Source organism: Monopterus albus, unplaced genomic scaffold (assembly GCF_001952655.1).
Source record: "Monopterus albus unplaced genomic scaffold, M_albus_1.0 scaffold347.1, whole genome shotgun sequence".
NCBI classification, from domain to species: Eukaryota; Metazoa; Chordata; class Actinopteri; order Synbranchiformes; family Synbranchidae; genus Monopterus; species Monopterus albus.
Window position 1 is genome coordinate 204,857 of NW_018128227.1, and position 14,980 is coordinate 219,836.

The 14,980-nt window shown below is 41.0% G+C and overlaps 2 protein-coding genes across 3 annotated transcripts in view; one reads left to right on the forward strand and one right to left on the reverse strand.

The window, feature by feature from the left end:
• Positions 1-4,393: 4,393 nt before the first annotated feature.
• ergic3 (ERGIC and golgi 3) overlaps positions 4,394-14,980 on the reverse strand; it is a 21,475-nt gene continuing 10,888 nt past the window's right edge. For both annotated transcript variants that reach the window (XM_020625155.1, XM_020625154.1), the window contains 5 exons: positions 14,722-14,818; positions 10,346-10,410; positions 9,931-10,067; positions 9,372-9,427; positions 4,394-9,232 (listed from right to left, as the gene is read on the reverse strand). In XM_020625155.1, coding sequence (XP_020480811.1) covers positions 9,153-9,232; positions 9,372-9,427; positions 9,931-10,067; positions 10,346-10,410; positions 14,722-14,818 — 435 coding nt within the window. In that variant the 3' untranslated portion in view covers positions 4,394-9,152. The remainder of the gene's footprint in view (positions 9,233-9,371; positions 9,428-9,930; positions 10,068-10,345; positions 10,411-14,721; positions 14,819-14,980) is intronic.
• romo1 (reactive oxygen species modulator 1) lies at positions 11,403-13,890 on the forward strand. The gene is made up of 3 exons (XM_020625162.1): positions 11,403-11,571; positions 12,928-13,058; positions 13,626-13,890. The coding sequence occupies exons 2-3, from the start codon at positions 12,928-12,930 to the stop codon at positions 13,732-13,734; spliced, it is 240 nt and encodes a 79-aa protein (XP_020480818.1). The 5' UTR covers positions 11,403-11,571; the 3' UTR covers positions 13,735-13,890.

Here is a 14,980-nt window from a genome sequence, read left to right on the forward strand (position 1 = left end):
ATTCTTTAGTATATTACTTGTGTGATGTAAGAATGTTAACACTGTTATAATCTTTTTTTAGTATAATATGTGTGTGCGTAGAAGTGAATCATTTACTGCTTGCAAACCAATGATGGTAAGATGATGTCATGGGGTAGGACTGGATAAGTCTGACTTCTTCCTACTCCATTCAAGCATGTACTAGGTATAAGCACATTGATATTGGATTATGTGTAAAATTATGTGTGTTGTCATATCAACTGTTTTACATGCTTGAAAGAATAAATCAAATCAAACTAATCAGAAATAATGAAAGTATATTATCCAGGTTAACTGCTGGCAGATAGTTTGGGAATTTCCTGCTTCACATTCCCAGCCTTTACCAACTGATGACAATCAGGAGCAATCACACTGTATTCACCAACTGGATAATGCCCATTCCTGTTCAAAGTGATTGGCAATACTGTGCAAATGAAATGTGACTAAACCCGGTAACAATACTTTAACTGCAGCATGATTTCATAGTATGATTGTTACTGAGCAGTGATGGTGGTGAGTTTCTCTTGCTGTAAACTGAATTGTCAGTGAAGACGGTGTCGACCGGAGCACAGTAGAAACTCTTCCAGGAATGTTGATTGTTTTATTACTAATAGAGACAATAACCAGATGATTTAAGATCACAGACAAACCTCCATCTGAACAAGTTAGTGAAGATGGATGACTGAGAAAAAGCTTTGAGAGAAGAAAGGGTCAGTGGGAGCAGAAGTGGGAGACGTTCTTTATCTTATCTCATTTGTTTATATACCAGTGCCAGTAAGTACGTCAGCCTGCTGGAAGCTGGAGGGAGGCTTCCAGGACGGGAAATGACTCCAGTCTTACAGATTCTACCCCAAAGGATGATCGTAATTCTGTGGTAGTGAAAGTCTTAAGAATGCTCCCCACATCGGTGGAGTTTGGCAACGTTCTGTTCAAATCAGTGTTTATGAATTTGTTTTTGATTCATGCCTCACTGTAGATCTCAACAACAATCCAAGCACCAAAGCAAATGAAGGCTTGCATCGGGAGTTCGTACTTGGCAAGGCGAGAATCGGGGGACAGAGTGTGCAGAGTTTCCATTTGGGACACCAGCTTTCCCACAGCTGACAATATAAGATCAACTTAAAGGTCCACTCAGCTAAGTCTCAGGGTGTTTGTATAGTTCACATACTGTGTGGCTGCCAGCGTTCTCCAGCAGCCAGTTGCAGTAGTGGCTCAAGTTGGCTGCGATGCAGTTTGTCATCTGACAGTTCCTGGTGAACGACACTGTAGAGTGAGTGCAACAGTTCTCCAGTTTACCTCGCAATCATCAGGACAAAAGTAAAATAGTTGCTGCCATGATGAATTTCAAGAGTTAAAAAATCCGGTCTGTATTATAAATGCCTTAATCTGTTACTCTAACTGGACTCTCTGCATCATATTTCATGTTTCACTGGTGCATTAAGCGACACACCAGTCCCCTGCACTGTCTTCACACAGTCCTTCAGCAGTGTGGAGGGCAGCCATAAAGACAGAAACTTTCTGGCTACTGCACCGGGCCAGTCACTGTGCGGCATCCCAGAGTCTGTGCCAGTTAATATAATACATCCACAGTCAGCTTTTCAAGCATCCTCCGTAAAATTAAGAACACTTCTGGGGATCCTTGGATCCTGCTGGCCAAATGCAGACTACTTGGGTTGTGGCTGATCACATTTTACCAGCCAGTGAGAAACGTGCAAACACAGACTTAGAAAGTGTGGGTGGGTGTGTCTCTAAATATGCAGTTTTAGTTGGAAAGCAATTAGGTTAGCAAATAATCACATCATCACAGGTAGTTTCACTTTGGTATCGATGAAAATCTGCACCATGAGGATCAGAACACATCAGAATTCAGTTTAAGAAACCAGCAGGTTTTTTCATCATTATCTATGTATCTAACAGAAACCTGAGAGAAGAGTTGTTTTGTCATAATTTCCCATCTCCACTTCATTTTGACAGCTGGTTTGTGATATTTGATCTTGTTAGGTGGATTTTTTTTTTTCCCAAATTGTACAGATAGTATTTTCACCTGGCAAACAAGAGCAAAGCCTGATGTGTTCTGATCGATCTGACAGTCTTCAGACTGTAGTGCAGTAGGTGTGCATACACCTGTATTGATAAGACATCCAGATACAGGTCACATGTTAACACCATGTGGAAATGAGGTCTGTTTTCTGTCCCAGTGGCCTAGCTGAATGCTGCTACTTGTTATCCTAATTGTCCTGCAGGGGTGGAGCCGTCACATTAGTGCAACACTGAGCACCTGTGACCAGTGCTCTTCTAACTCCACCTCAGCTAACAAGACTCTCTTCACATGCTGTAGTTTGTTTCTTCATCATTTGGCTTAAATGCCCACACGCACCCTCTTGGTACATCCCCCGACTTCACCATTGACCGCATCCCGTCTCTTCTGTCAGTGCAAAAAGTTAAACATATCTTAGTTTATCCCCTGGTTATATGCCATGACCTATAACTCAGCCATGACAAGAGCCAGAACTGTCTTATATCTGCTATACTGTATAACAGCAAGTGTCATGTCTTTGCAGAGGCAAGTCTAACCTCATGACTAGTCACAAAATGTAAATATTAGCTTCTGTAGCTGGTATAGTGGTTCAACAGCTCAGCAGCATCCCTGCTCCTAGGCTGAATGACTAGAACATAGAAGTCAGGGTACAAACTTCACTTCTTACTTTATGCTTTAAATTTAATGCACCATCTAGATAAATAGATAATGAGACTGGGGTAAATGTGTAAAGCAGATATCAATGTGTCACTGATCGAAATCTCCTAGGACCACGTCTGCATCTGAAGCTGACCCCACACAGGGTTGTAAAACAACTCAAGAAACTTCATGAACTTGATGACGTCCTTTTGTTGCCGTGAGGACTCTCTCTCAATCACACACTACGAGAACACCATGCCCCAGAGACATAATTACATTTCCAGTATCAAATCATTCTCTGCGGACTGTAGAGCCGAGCTACTCAGCTTTACGTGGCTTTGACACACACACACACACGCACACACACACACGCACAAAACCAGAGCATCTGAATGAAATTACAGCCGGCTTGAATAACTTCCTGTGTGTGTCCACTTATACAGTATGTCTATACATATAGAAGACCGGTTTGAGTTTTAGACCATTGATGTGAGGCCATTTTATCTGGTCCCCACTGCCTCCTGCAAAGGGCCGTCTGACGTCTGAGGGTTAAGACCTGGTTCTAGGGTTCAGGTTAGAATCAGGTTTGGGTTAAACATTTAGTTTGTGAGTCAATGAGTGTCCTCACATCGATAGAGATACAGACAATGGTACTAGCAGGTCTGATGTATACCGTCGCCATCTAGTGGTGACAGATGTAACTGCTGCTAATAAATGAAGAAAGGAACTTATTGAAGAGCTGAACTCATATGAAACAGAAACCTGCAGGAGTTAGACCAATATAAAATTAAATACAAGCTCCTACCTTTGTGCTTCATAGATTTCCTGTTAATTTACATGGACTAGCGAAGAAGGCAGAGAAATGTGCTGCTTCAAAGAGAGTAAATTCACAAACCTGCCTCTTCACATCACTGCTTCAGGCCATCCTGAAAACAAAGAACTGAGTCACAGTTGACTGTGACAGTGACTTGACGTTGATTCACATTTTGAGCAGACTGATGTTACCCTGCTAGAATAACTGCTGCTAACAATCATCTGTGCCCTCAGTGGTGAGGAAGCTACCACTTACTGCACACTGTAAGAAGTTGAACTACAACTAAAACAGTAAAGAAAAAAATATTAAACTCACAACTGTTGCCTTACTGTTGTCGGTTTTGTAACCTGTAACCTTAACAACTGCAAGTGTCTTCCACCCTTTTGGATAGTGTGAACAGCCTGAACACTGGTCTAAATAACAGGCCTGTCTCGTTTGTACGACACATGAGCTGCCTCTCGAAGTTGTTATCCAACAGGTGGTTCCACAATGGTAAAATAAAAATTTAAAAAATCCTTCCTTTCCTTTTATGGCCCAAAAGTATTTATACTTTCAGTCATTAACACCACAAAAAATAGCAAAAAGAAACTTAACTACTTCAATCACTATGTAGATATTAATGTAGTTGAACTACCAGCAAAAATGTAAACTACCAGTTTAATTGCATGTACAGTAGTTCACCATAGTTATCTCAATGGCAACTAGTTTGTAAAACATAATTTAAACAAACAAATTCTGATCCAACTCAAAAATCCAAGAAAAAGTGCAGGCGGACGACTGAAGCTGTATTCAACATTTATTTTGTGTCATTTTAAAAACTGTCTGAGGACAATCAAAATATAAATACATTTCTCTCTCACGCTCACACTCACACACACTGCAGCTGGCGTCAGAACACACACACACACACACACACACACACACACACAACCGCTGCCCCTGATTTAATGTTAAAAGGTGCAACAACCATCAATAGAGTCATCAGCAAATATCACAACCAAACGGCAACATCCAGATTTCAGAAGCCTTTTAAACACAGAGAGGACTTTTGGTATTTATGATCATCAACACGTCTCTTCACAGCCAAAATACTTATACTAATACTAATAATACTACTATTTGTGGAGGCGCAACTGCCACAAGTTTCGTTCTCAGATTCAGAATGAACCCACACTTTCACACTCTTTTAAGACCATCTCATTAAGTCCTGTCGAGTCAAATGGGAACAAGCATCGTAGAAATGTAAAAAGTAGTTTGGTCCGGTGCTGTAAGGTCTGACTGCCTGGACTGTAAATCGATTCCCTCAACATGCAGACATGAACTGAAACCAAAGGCTCAATACACCAAACTGATGGTGTGCTTGTGAAACTGGTCTGCAGTGATGTTAAGTACGCCTCGAGGTGTAGTGAATGAGCTGTGGGAGCACCAGTGTGGTCTCACGCCGGCATCTGCTGCTGTCTGTCTAACACTCAGGACGATCAAAAATAAACACAGGGTGAAGATCAAACTGGTACAAACATCTGGGTCTCATACGGTGACTCAACATGTGAGTCAGGAACAAAGTCACAATCAGCAATGCATTTCAACACTGTCATTTTGTGGTGTGGTGGTTTCTGCTGCCTCCCCACTGGCCTTGTCATTTACAGACCAACATTTCTGGACGAGACAGACACTGTGAAAGATGCACAGGGTCACCTCAGCAGGGCTGCCATGTGAAGCTAATGGCTGTGTTACTATCCTCTGATATTCCCAACTCCCACACACTAAAAACAAAAAAAAGCATATAATTAAAGAGCAGAGTATGTTGAATGATCTCAGAGTAAAAGAACGAAAAGCAGAACAGAAGGAGCCTTTTCTCCTAGACGTTTCTGTTTAACATGTGTGAGTTTTTAAACACTGACACAGTCCAACACTCCACTGGGTGGGATTCATTTCATGTTTAGTCGTTTCCTTCCCTTCTCTGGAGCAGTGATGGACGTTTGTACAGTGTTTACACTCCTGAAAACAAAAAAGAACAGGAGCTAAAATCATATGCGAGTTCATTAGCAAATCGCTGCATGATCATGTTCAGGAACGAGCCAGGAAAAGGGATCATTTCTCCTAAGATAGCACCTGAACACATTCATTTTCTGGTGGCAATCAATTTAAAACATTGTGTGCAGGTGAAGGTGGATGCAGAGCAGAGGAAGAGAGGCAGACACCGAGGTGGTCAAGCTTCGTCTTCGTACTCTTGGTCCAACCCACAGAGCTAAAGACACTAATCCACATGATGCAAACATTGGCTGCAGCTGCTTGGTTTGTTCCCAGCTGACCCTTAAAGCACTGAACAGTACCGACTGTGGCTCCAGGCACACTGCAGGCCTTCCACCTTCGGCTTCTGATGTCACTGATTCCATCTTAAAACCTTTTTTTCAAGCCACCTTTCCAAAAAAGAAACTTTCTCCAGGAAACAGGAACCTGCTGCTGAGCAAGCTGATTGGTCAGACAGCATGCAGCACTTTACATGTGGTGTTCAGCCCGCTCCTGTGCACACACACACACACACTTTTATGTCAAAGGGCAATGTGTTTAATCTGCCAGGGGCTTTGGCCCCGCTGTGGTAATCAGGTCACAATGTGCTCAAGAGACTTTTACCCCAGGGAATGTTCTTAGATTTTAGTTCCTGGGAACAGGAAGTACCAGGAACTCTGGTGGAAACACACCTTATGTAAAGGATTTGAAAACATAGGAGCCTGGTATCCTCCAAACAAAGCACTGGTTTAGCCTGGTTCCACACATCTAAAGTGCTGCACACATCTCAGGCTTTTTCAGTAACTCATATAGCTCTGGTGTTGTGATCACCGACAGCCGTTCCCGTTTGTAATCACAACCAAACCAATCAGAGCTTTGAAGGTGGTATTTAAAATGGGAACACTGTCTTCCTGTGCCAGAGCCTATAAAATGGCAACAAAACATTGGCATGAAAATAGGTCATCGTGAGTCAACACACAGAAATAACAACTCCCATCTCAACATGGCAAATGCTAACTTCACTGTGTCTGGTGAACCGCTACTGCTAACAGCTCCTGAAACCTCAAGCATTGATGAAAACGACGGACGCGTTTTACCCAACGTCTGCATCAAGTTGAGGTTTGTTCAAAGTTTGTATTGACCAGGTGGACCTGCATCACCAGTGTCTGTGATGAGACAGGGACACGATGGACACACAAAAATGTCAGTTCAGTCTAAACAACTGCACACAGTCGGGGGGGACACACACAGACGACACCAGCCTCCATCAGGATCACCTAATTTTTCTACAAACTCAAAAACCCAACACTAATGGTTTTAAACTAATGCCCAGTTCAGACTACATGATTCAAGCCCGCTAACAGCCCAACATGACTGAACCGACAAATGGTGTCAGAGGTGACAATCAATCGTTTTACTTTATATACTGTGTCATCGTAAACAACAAACCGATTCTACATCTGGGATACCTCACGATGTCCCAGCACAAAGTCTAGCACGTCAGAATTTTTTACATCGTCTACGACGAGATGAGGCACCAATGACCAACAGGAGCACAGATGGTTCTTCTGTTCACAGCGTTTTCCACTGAATATCACAGTGATACAGCTAATGTTAGCACAGTGACTTTCACTGGTGAAGTAGCTACCTTATTTTACTACGGGCTTGAAACACTTCTTTTTAACAGCTACTTCTAGACCCCTGTGAAGGAGACACAACACAGGCTGCTGTGCTTGTGTAATTACAACCAAAACCAATCAGAGCCTTGGAGGTGGGATCTGTACCCTGACATCTATGTCTTCCTGTACCAGACCCCTAAGACAGGTCCATGGGCTGTTTGCCCCTGGTGTTTTATGCTTTTACAAACACACAGCTGTGATCTGTTGGGTACCAACGTGCAGTCATGTCCCTTGTCCAAGAATTTATCACTCTATAATTGTGTAATCTGACATAGTGATCATCGTAGCAGACAGAAAAAAAGTGTAGTCTGAACCAGGCATAAGTGTGGTTAAATAAATCTGCCTTTATTGTGTCACTGTTGTAGCTGCTTCAAAAAAACAAAAAAACAAAACAAAAAAAAAAAAAATCAGCTTTTTTCAAGTAGCTCAAGTCTCTTCAGGAACGCGTCACCTAAAACCAACAGCACAGCTTCAGGCCTGGAGAACCAGATTCATTTTTAGAAGGAGGAGGATGTTTGTGGAGGAGGAGAGTGCGTGTGTGTCTGTCACACAACAGCAACACAATGTCAAAATGTCTCCTTGTTTAGCATACTCATGATCTTATGCCCCTTTCAGATCCCACTTGGATCTGAACTTTTTTCCCCCCAAGCAATGGAATATAATTACATGTTGTTAATTTTTAAACTTTTGATTAAATTCCAGACAAAGAGTGCAGGTGTAGAGAACTTAAAACATTGGCTGTATTTTGTGGTTCTGGTACTGTCAACATAACCTATGAAAAGACCAAAACCAAAATCATGTTACTCTCTCAGTACATGAACTTCATCCCTGGGTTCTTACCAAAAGATGTAAATCATTAAAAATGGCTCACAAAAATATAGTTTCATGTTTAAAAAGGACTAAATAATTTTTTTAAACAGTTGGCCACTTTAGGTTTATGCAAATGTTACTCAAACAGCAGGAAATAGTGCATTAATTGGGGCTATTTTCAGCAGTGGATTAATCATTTGGTTCTGTAGTAAGTATTTCCAGCAGCAAGACAGTGTGTGTGTGTGTGTGTGTGTGTGTGTGTGCGTGTGTGGGACTGAGCCAAAGTAAATTACACTGTGTGTTCAGCATGCTGAAGGAACATGTCACTCATGTCACTGATGTGTGTTTGGACCACACTGAGCGTTTGGTGCCAGAACTCCAATGCAAAGAGAGAGGAAGAAGATAAATCAATAAATCAGGCTTTGGATACACAGACAACACTTGGACTTGGTTTGGTCTTTTCAAGGGATTTGTGGACAATAAGAAAATTATAAAATGTCACCAAAAGTAAACAGTTCTTTCATGATGTCAATAAACCTTTACTGACATCACAAAATAACTTTCTTGTGGTCATGATGAAATACAATTTTAAAACAAACTCCTCTGTGTCCTGTCAGGTCGTCCATGATTTAGAATAAAGAAATGCAGGACACATTTGTTTCATCTATTAGGTTATAAGGCAAAAGCAAACAAAACATTTTGGGTGGCCTATTCCTTTAAAATGTCACCTGCCTTCTCATCCCCACTCTTCTAGAACAAAGACTTCACCATAGATCCTCTGACAAACGGACTGGTGCTGAAAAGACGGACGGAGGGGAGGCAGCTCCTTGGGTTTGAACTGTTAAGGCGTCCTCTCTTGAATCTTATAAAGTCTCTTGTTGCCATCGGATTCTGACTCTGTCCTGTTGGCACTGAAATTAACAGTGAAGACAAAAAATTTGAAGAAGCCTATAAAATCCTCTTTAGTGCTTCTCCAGACAGAGGAGAGAGGTTGATTTTAAACCTCTGTTTCTTGCTGACAGAAGACAAGAAGAGGAAGCAAAAACAAATTTCTCCCTTTGCCTGACTGTCCCTCTTCTTCTGTCTTGGTGTGTGTGCGCGTCTCAGTCCGTGTTGCGCCATTGGAGGCCGGCGGGGGACGCTGTTAGGATGTCTTGCCCAGCTCTATCTTCTTCTGGATGGCTCGTGCCGAGTGGTAGATGAGCGAGTCGATCAGACCAGCCACTGCAGAAGTCGAGCAGACAAAAACAGTGTCAGAATGAATCCACTTAATTTAGGTTTGTAATACATCTACGTTTTAGTGTAGTGTGTAGTCTGAGGTACCCCACAGCATTAAATGACATGTTCACATAGAGACACTGACCTGTAAACACACCTCCAATAATGGCACAGACTCCTGTTAGGAAGTGTGTGAATGATCTGAACAAAGAGAGACGGGATGTATTTAGTAATAAGAAGTAACTTAAATTGACATTGTTAACTATGGTTCTTATTTTAAATGTCCTGTTAAATCACCTTCATTTTAAATTACTCTTACCCACAGTATGTTTGAATTTATTAAATCAATATATTGTTCACTTTTCTAATCTTCTTGTTCCAAAAACACTTGGGGTTTGTTTTCTTTGACTACATTTCTCCACATCTTGAGCTTTGGCATCTCCACTATGTAAAACTTCACTGTGTACATATTCTTACTGTGAGTGATTTCTGCTGCTGCCCAGCCCCGTTTGTAGCGATCAGCTGTGATCCTACTTGGCATGGACACTGTGACAGGCTCCCTATCTCACCATGTTTCTGCAAGTTAATTTTCTAAATGCACTGACAAGCTGAAGCAGATATCTCACTCTAGAAACTTGTGGCAGTCCTGACATATGGCACACTGCGCTCAGTTTGACAACTTTTATTCACCAAGCATTTCCTACCTGTGTTTCTCTGTGAATTTCACCATCATCGGCGACAGCTCGTATAAAACAAAGACTCCCGGCAGCCCCTGGTCTCCTATCAGCCCGTTGGCTACTTTCTCATGTCTGGTGACTGAGAACTGGTTGGTTTTTAGTACCTAGAAAAACAAAAACACAACAAAATATTCACTGACTTAGGATGTGCAGTCAAACAGTAAACCTGAGTGTGGAGCACAGAAACTCAAGACAAAAACTGATATTTTGCTTTATGGTACACAACATAAAGTATGTGAAATTATTTACTGAATATCATCTAAGGTAAACAATTCTGTTTCATGTCCACAAACCAGCTTTAATAAAGTAAATAGCAAATATAACAGGTTTTATTTTCAACTTGTCCCTTCAGGATCTCCAGTGGCACAAATGTTGGACTCACCTCTCCATCAGTTTTCACATAGATGGTAGGGACGATTTTCACAAAATACTGGTACATCATTGAGCCTGTGTGAAGACAAGGGAAAACCATGCTAAACTAAAATATGAATATAGTCATACATTCAAAAACAAAGGCAAAATCAAACAGATGACCCTCTGTAAACCTAAACAGGTCATTTTTTTTGTGTTCATCTCAGATGGCACCTTAAAATGAGCTACAGTTTTACAGGTTTTCATTTGTACTCCCTCTGAGAAAGTGTGAGCAGAAAGTGTCAGCTCCACATTAATGAACAGGGATGCACTGCTTATTACCTCCACCAAGGAGGTCATGTTTTTACTGGCATCTCTTAGTTTGTTCACAGCATAGATTAAAAAGTAATGAATGGATGTGGATGAAAGGTTTTAGAGAGGTAGGGTATGGGCCACAGAATAATCCAGAAAGTTTGGTGCTGATCCAGATGTTTTATTTCTCACTTTACCTATGGGGAGCTTTGAGGCAAGATTGTAACTAAGATTGCAACATTAGGGAGAAATTTAATTTGTGGGTTTTTGTATTTTAAGTCGGCTGAGCAGCAAATATGGATAGAGTTTTATGTCAAGACTGAAAGTGCTAACTATATATGTCGACTCTAAATTAAAAAAAACAAAGAATTTAAAAAAAACTCGAATTGATTAAATGATTTAAATCTTACGGAAGAGTATTAGGGCCACTGCATAACTTTTTTTTTAAATTAGGGCCACTGCATAAATTTTTCTTAAAATTCTGACTTTATTCTCAGCATTCTGACTTTAATCTTAATGTCAGAACTCTGAGAAAAGTCAGAATTTATTCTCAGCATTCTGACTTTAAGATTTAAGATCAGAATGCTGAGAATAAATTCTGACTTTTCTCAGAGTTCTGACATTAAGATTAAAGTCAGAATGCTGAGAATAAATTCTGACTTTTCTCAGAATTACGACTTTAAGATTAAAGTCAGAATTCTGAGAGAAGTCAGTAAAATCTCTTGTTACTAAGAGTAGTAATAAAATGAACCACAGGTTGGCGCCGTTTTCTTTCTCTTCCAGGTTACTACTTCTCTTTATTTGCTTCCTCGACCTCAATCTCCTTCCTTTATCCGGTTATGGAGGTCTGCCAGAAAGACATTTAAACGCCGTTACGCTAAAAAAATAAGACAAACTTCCAGTTAGGAACCAGAAGACCAACCTCATTTTAACATTTAATCCAAGGTAATGTCGACGTCTGACGAATCATAGAAAATATGTTGAGGAAAAGACGAAAACTGTCAGTGAAAACGTGCCGTGTTTATCTGTCAAGGCCGCAGGTGACGTTAGCGCGCTAAGCTAGCACAATAAACGACCCGGTGCGATAAAGCGTGAATTTTACAGATATAACGGATTCATGTTCACAGACGAACTCAGATACAGTTGTTATTTGGTCTTAAATAATAGCTATGAAGATAAAACCGTTAACACAAACGGGTTAAACGAGGTTAGCCTAGTTTGCCAAGTAATTGAGTTAGCTAGGTAACCTGCTTAGCCTACATGCTAAAACAACAGCTAACCTAACGTTAAACAGAAACTACACTAAAAAACAGAAGAGTCTTCAGTCAGAGTAACATTAATATCCTGCACGATAATCAAATAAATGACCAACGGTACCTGACTAGGAGTGAACTGATTGTTGTACATTGTTATAGAATAATTAGTGCCAAGCGGATTTAAAAGCAGGGTAACAACAATGACTGTTTTCTTTATAAATGGTTGCGACCATTATTTTTTCGTTTTGCCCATAAAACAGTAAAAACGCCTGTTATAATTACCTACAGTCCAAGGTAATGTCTGTAAATACTTTGTCTGGGGAGCAGTCCTTCGCTTAACCGAATCATTTGGTTAATTTTTCAATAATCAGCTCTATACAGAAGTCAAATGTCAGACTTTTTGGAAGCTATAGTTTGTTTCCAAATCTTGAATTGTGTGTTTAAGTGGTAGGTTTTTCCTCATTACAGAGAACTGAACTTTTGTCGTATCCTAAAACCAATTCAGACTGAGTATTTAGTGTGTTCACACAGGAAGAGTGACATGCACAGCTGGATTTGGGTTTTACAGTACTGATACACGATGCATTACACAAAGACGTTGTAGAAGCAGCTGGAAGAAAAACCTCTGAAACATACTGTGTGTTAAAGCATAAAGTTAACGACATTTTTTATGTTTCAGCCTTGTATCATCGTTGTTTTTTTTTTTTTTTTGTATGCTAACAGCAAAAACTGCATACTCTAAATATTACTACATAGTACATACACAGTAATATGGACTTGGCAGCATTTAATTACAGCTTCCATGTATTTTTTTATTTTTTTTTTTTTTATCTGGTGATTAAGCTTCAGCATGAACAATGAATTACAGCCCGGGCATCACTTCACGTTTTTTGGACCATAGTTAAGTAGTTGTGTACAGGTGAACCAAGCTCAACTGGATCAGGGTGTCATCTGGCTCTGCACCATGTAGGGATGTTTATTGCTGAGTATTTTTGTAAACTGTTAACACCACACTGAACATATCCTGTGTCTCTGGCCTCCCTAGATGCCAGTGGCTGTTGGTCCATATGGCCAGACTCAACCCAACTGTTTTGATCGAGTCAAGATGGGCTTCATGATGGGGTTTGCAGTAGGGATGGCTGCTGGTGCCATGTTTGGCACTTTCTCCTGTCTCAGGTAACTCAATGTATACTCAAACTATAAACTTTTATAGAAAAACTACTGTATATTTGTATATGTAACTGAATAGGGTGATTTTCCATTAACACCAGTAGCTACAGTCCCAGGGCCAGTGTGAGCTGCAGACATGGCCAAAGCTACTGGCATCCCTGCATGTCTTTCAGATAATGCACCACTTCTCCCAGAAAATTGTTGCAATCACAAATTATTTATTTCTTCTGTTTGCACAACACACACACAAAAAAAAAATCAGAAACCAAACCAAACCCGATACCTTCCACACAGAACTCCAGAAATGGACTGGACAGAATTACTGACACCTTCAACTTAATATTTGGTAGCCCACTCTTTGGACAAAATAACTGAAACCAATCACTTCCTGTAACCATCAGTGAGTTTCTTACACCTCTCTACTGGAATTTTGGACCACCTGTCTTTAGCCAACTGCTCCAGGTCTCTCACATTTAGCCTCTCAAATATGACTGTAGTTCAGATCAGATAAAAGCTGAAAGTGTCTCTCTTTCCTCTAGGATAAAAAACTGAAAGTGTCTCTCTTTCCTCTAGGATCGGCATGCGTGGCAGGGAGCTGATGGGAGGAGTAGGGAAGACCATGCTGCAGAGTGGGGGGACTTTCGGCACCTTCATGGCCATCGGGATGGGTATCCGTTGCTGAGGAGGATGAGGGATGACGCCCTCCACCTCGTCACAACATTACAGCTATGGGACTTTTCCATTCACTACAACCTCAGCTCACTGTCCACTCGATGCTGTTGCACTCTCAAAGCCCAGTCTAGTTTTGTCAATAAAGATCCAAGATTTGTCAAATGGGTTTTCAGAGTGGATGTGTTACAATTGTCCTGCTCAGAGTGACACGCACAAAACACAGCTGATTTTTATCGTCTATGCCAATCGCACCAGCAGACACAGCACACTTTTCTCTTAGTTTGTCAACGTCTACACCAGCTGAAATGCCTTTCAACAACCCTCGGAGAACTCATCAAGCTGCTCTGTTCACAAGTTTGCCAAGGTGTCAAAAACTACATTTCTCCCTTTGAACAAACCTCAGTTCTCACACAGCTGCATTTTATTCTGGTCTGTTTAGTGTGTGTACTTAAAATCGTTGCTCTTGTTTTATTGCTAGTATTTTTGTACAGAAGAAGTTCTCACTTTTAAATCCTGAGGATCTGACAGCAAAACCTAAAGTTTAGTCAAACTGGATTTTGCCTGGACAATGAAATTGTGGGTTTCATTTGGGTTAAACTCTTGGCAGGTAAATTCAGCCTCCGAGCCAGAAGCTGAAACTGTATCTTCTTCTTCCAGTGCTCCACATCCAGTGGCAGTACAACAGTGGTTGAACTAGCCACTTAAGTCGGCGTTAGTGGTGACTGCATAGCTCTGGTTTAGAGCCCAGTGTAAATGTGCACTGTTACACCTATAGTCTTATATTACTGGTCACGTGTACAGTGAATGAAGGCCCTTCCTTCTTTCAGTCCACACGGTCATAACTTTTTGGGTGAAGAAATTTACAAAACGTAAATTACATTGGCTTTAACGGGATTTTCCACCCTAAATGAAATGGTATGATTTTATCAGCTAAACCTTTTGTTGGAACGCTCTTGCTACCTACAAGGTTGAAAACTGTAAAGGTGAAATCACTGACCCTGTGGCGCTGTGACGTCTGTTCCGTCCAGAGGGTTGACGAGGCCGGGATAATCTTTACCAAATGACAGGTGTTTTATCAGATGGGTCATGTTTATCTGCACGAAGACAAATGGAAAGATTATAAATTGGCAGACTTCAGCGACCATCTGTAAAGTTTAGCAACAACCATCCATCCATCCATTTTCCTCCGCTTATCCGGGACCGGGTCGCGGGGGCAGCAGTCTAAGCAATGTCCAGACACTTCCTCCAGCTCCTCC

What these genes read in the sequence shown, in the direction of transcription:
- romo1 (XM_020625162.1), top strand. Translation starts at nt 12,928, where the DNA reads ATGCCAGTGGCTGTTGGTCCATATGGCCAGACTCAACCCAACTGTTTT. An exon ending in GGCACTTTCTCCTGTCTCAG is followed by an intron (nt 13,059 to 13,625) that starts GTAACTCAATGT and finishes TCTTTCCTCTAG; the next exon opens with GATCGGCATGCGTGGCAGGG.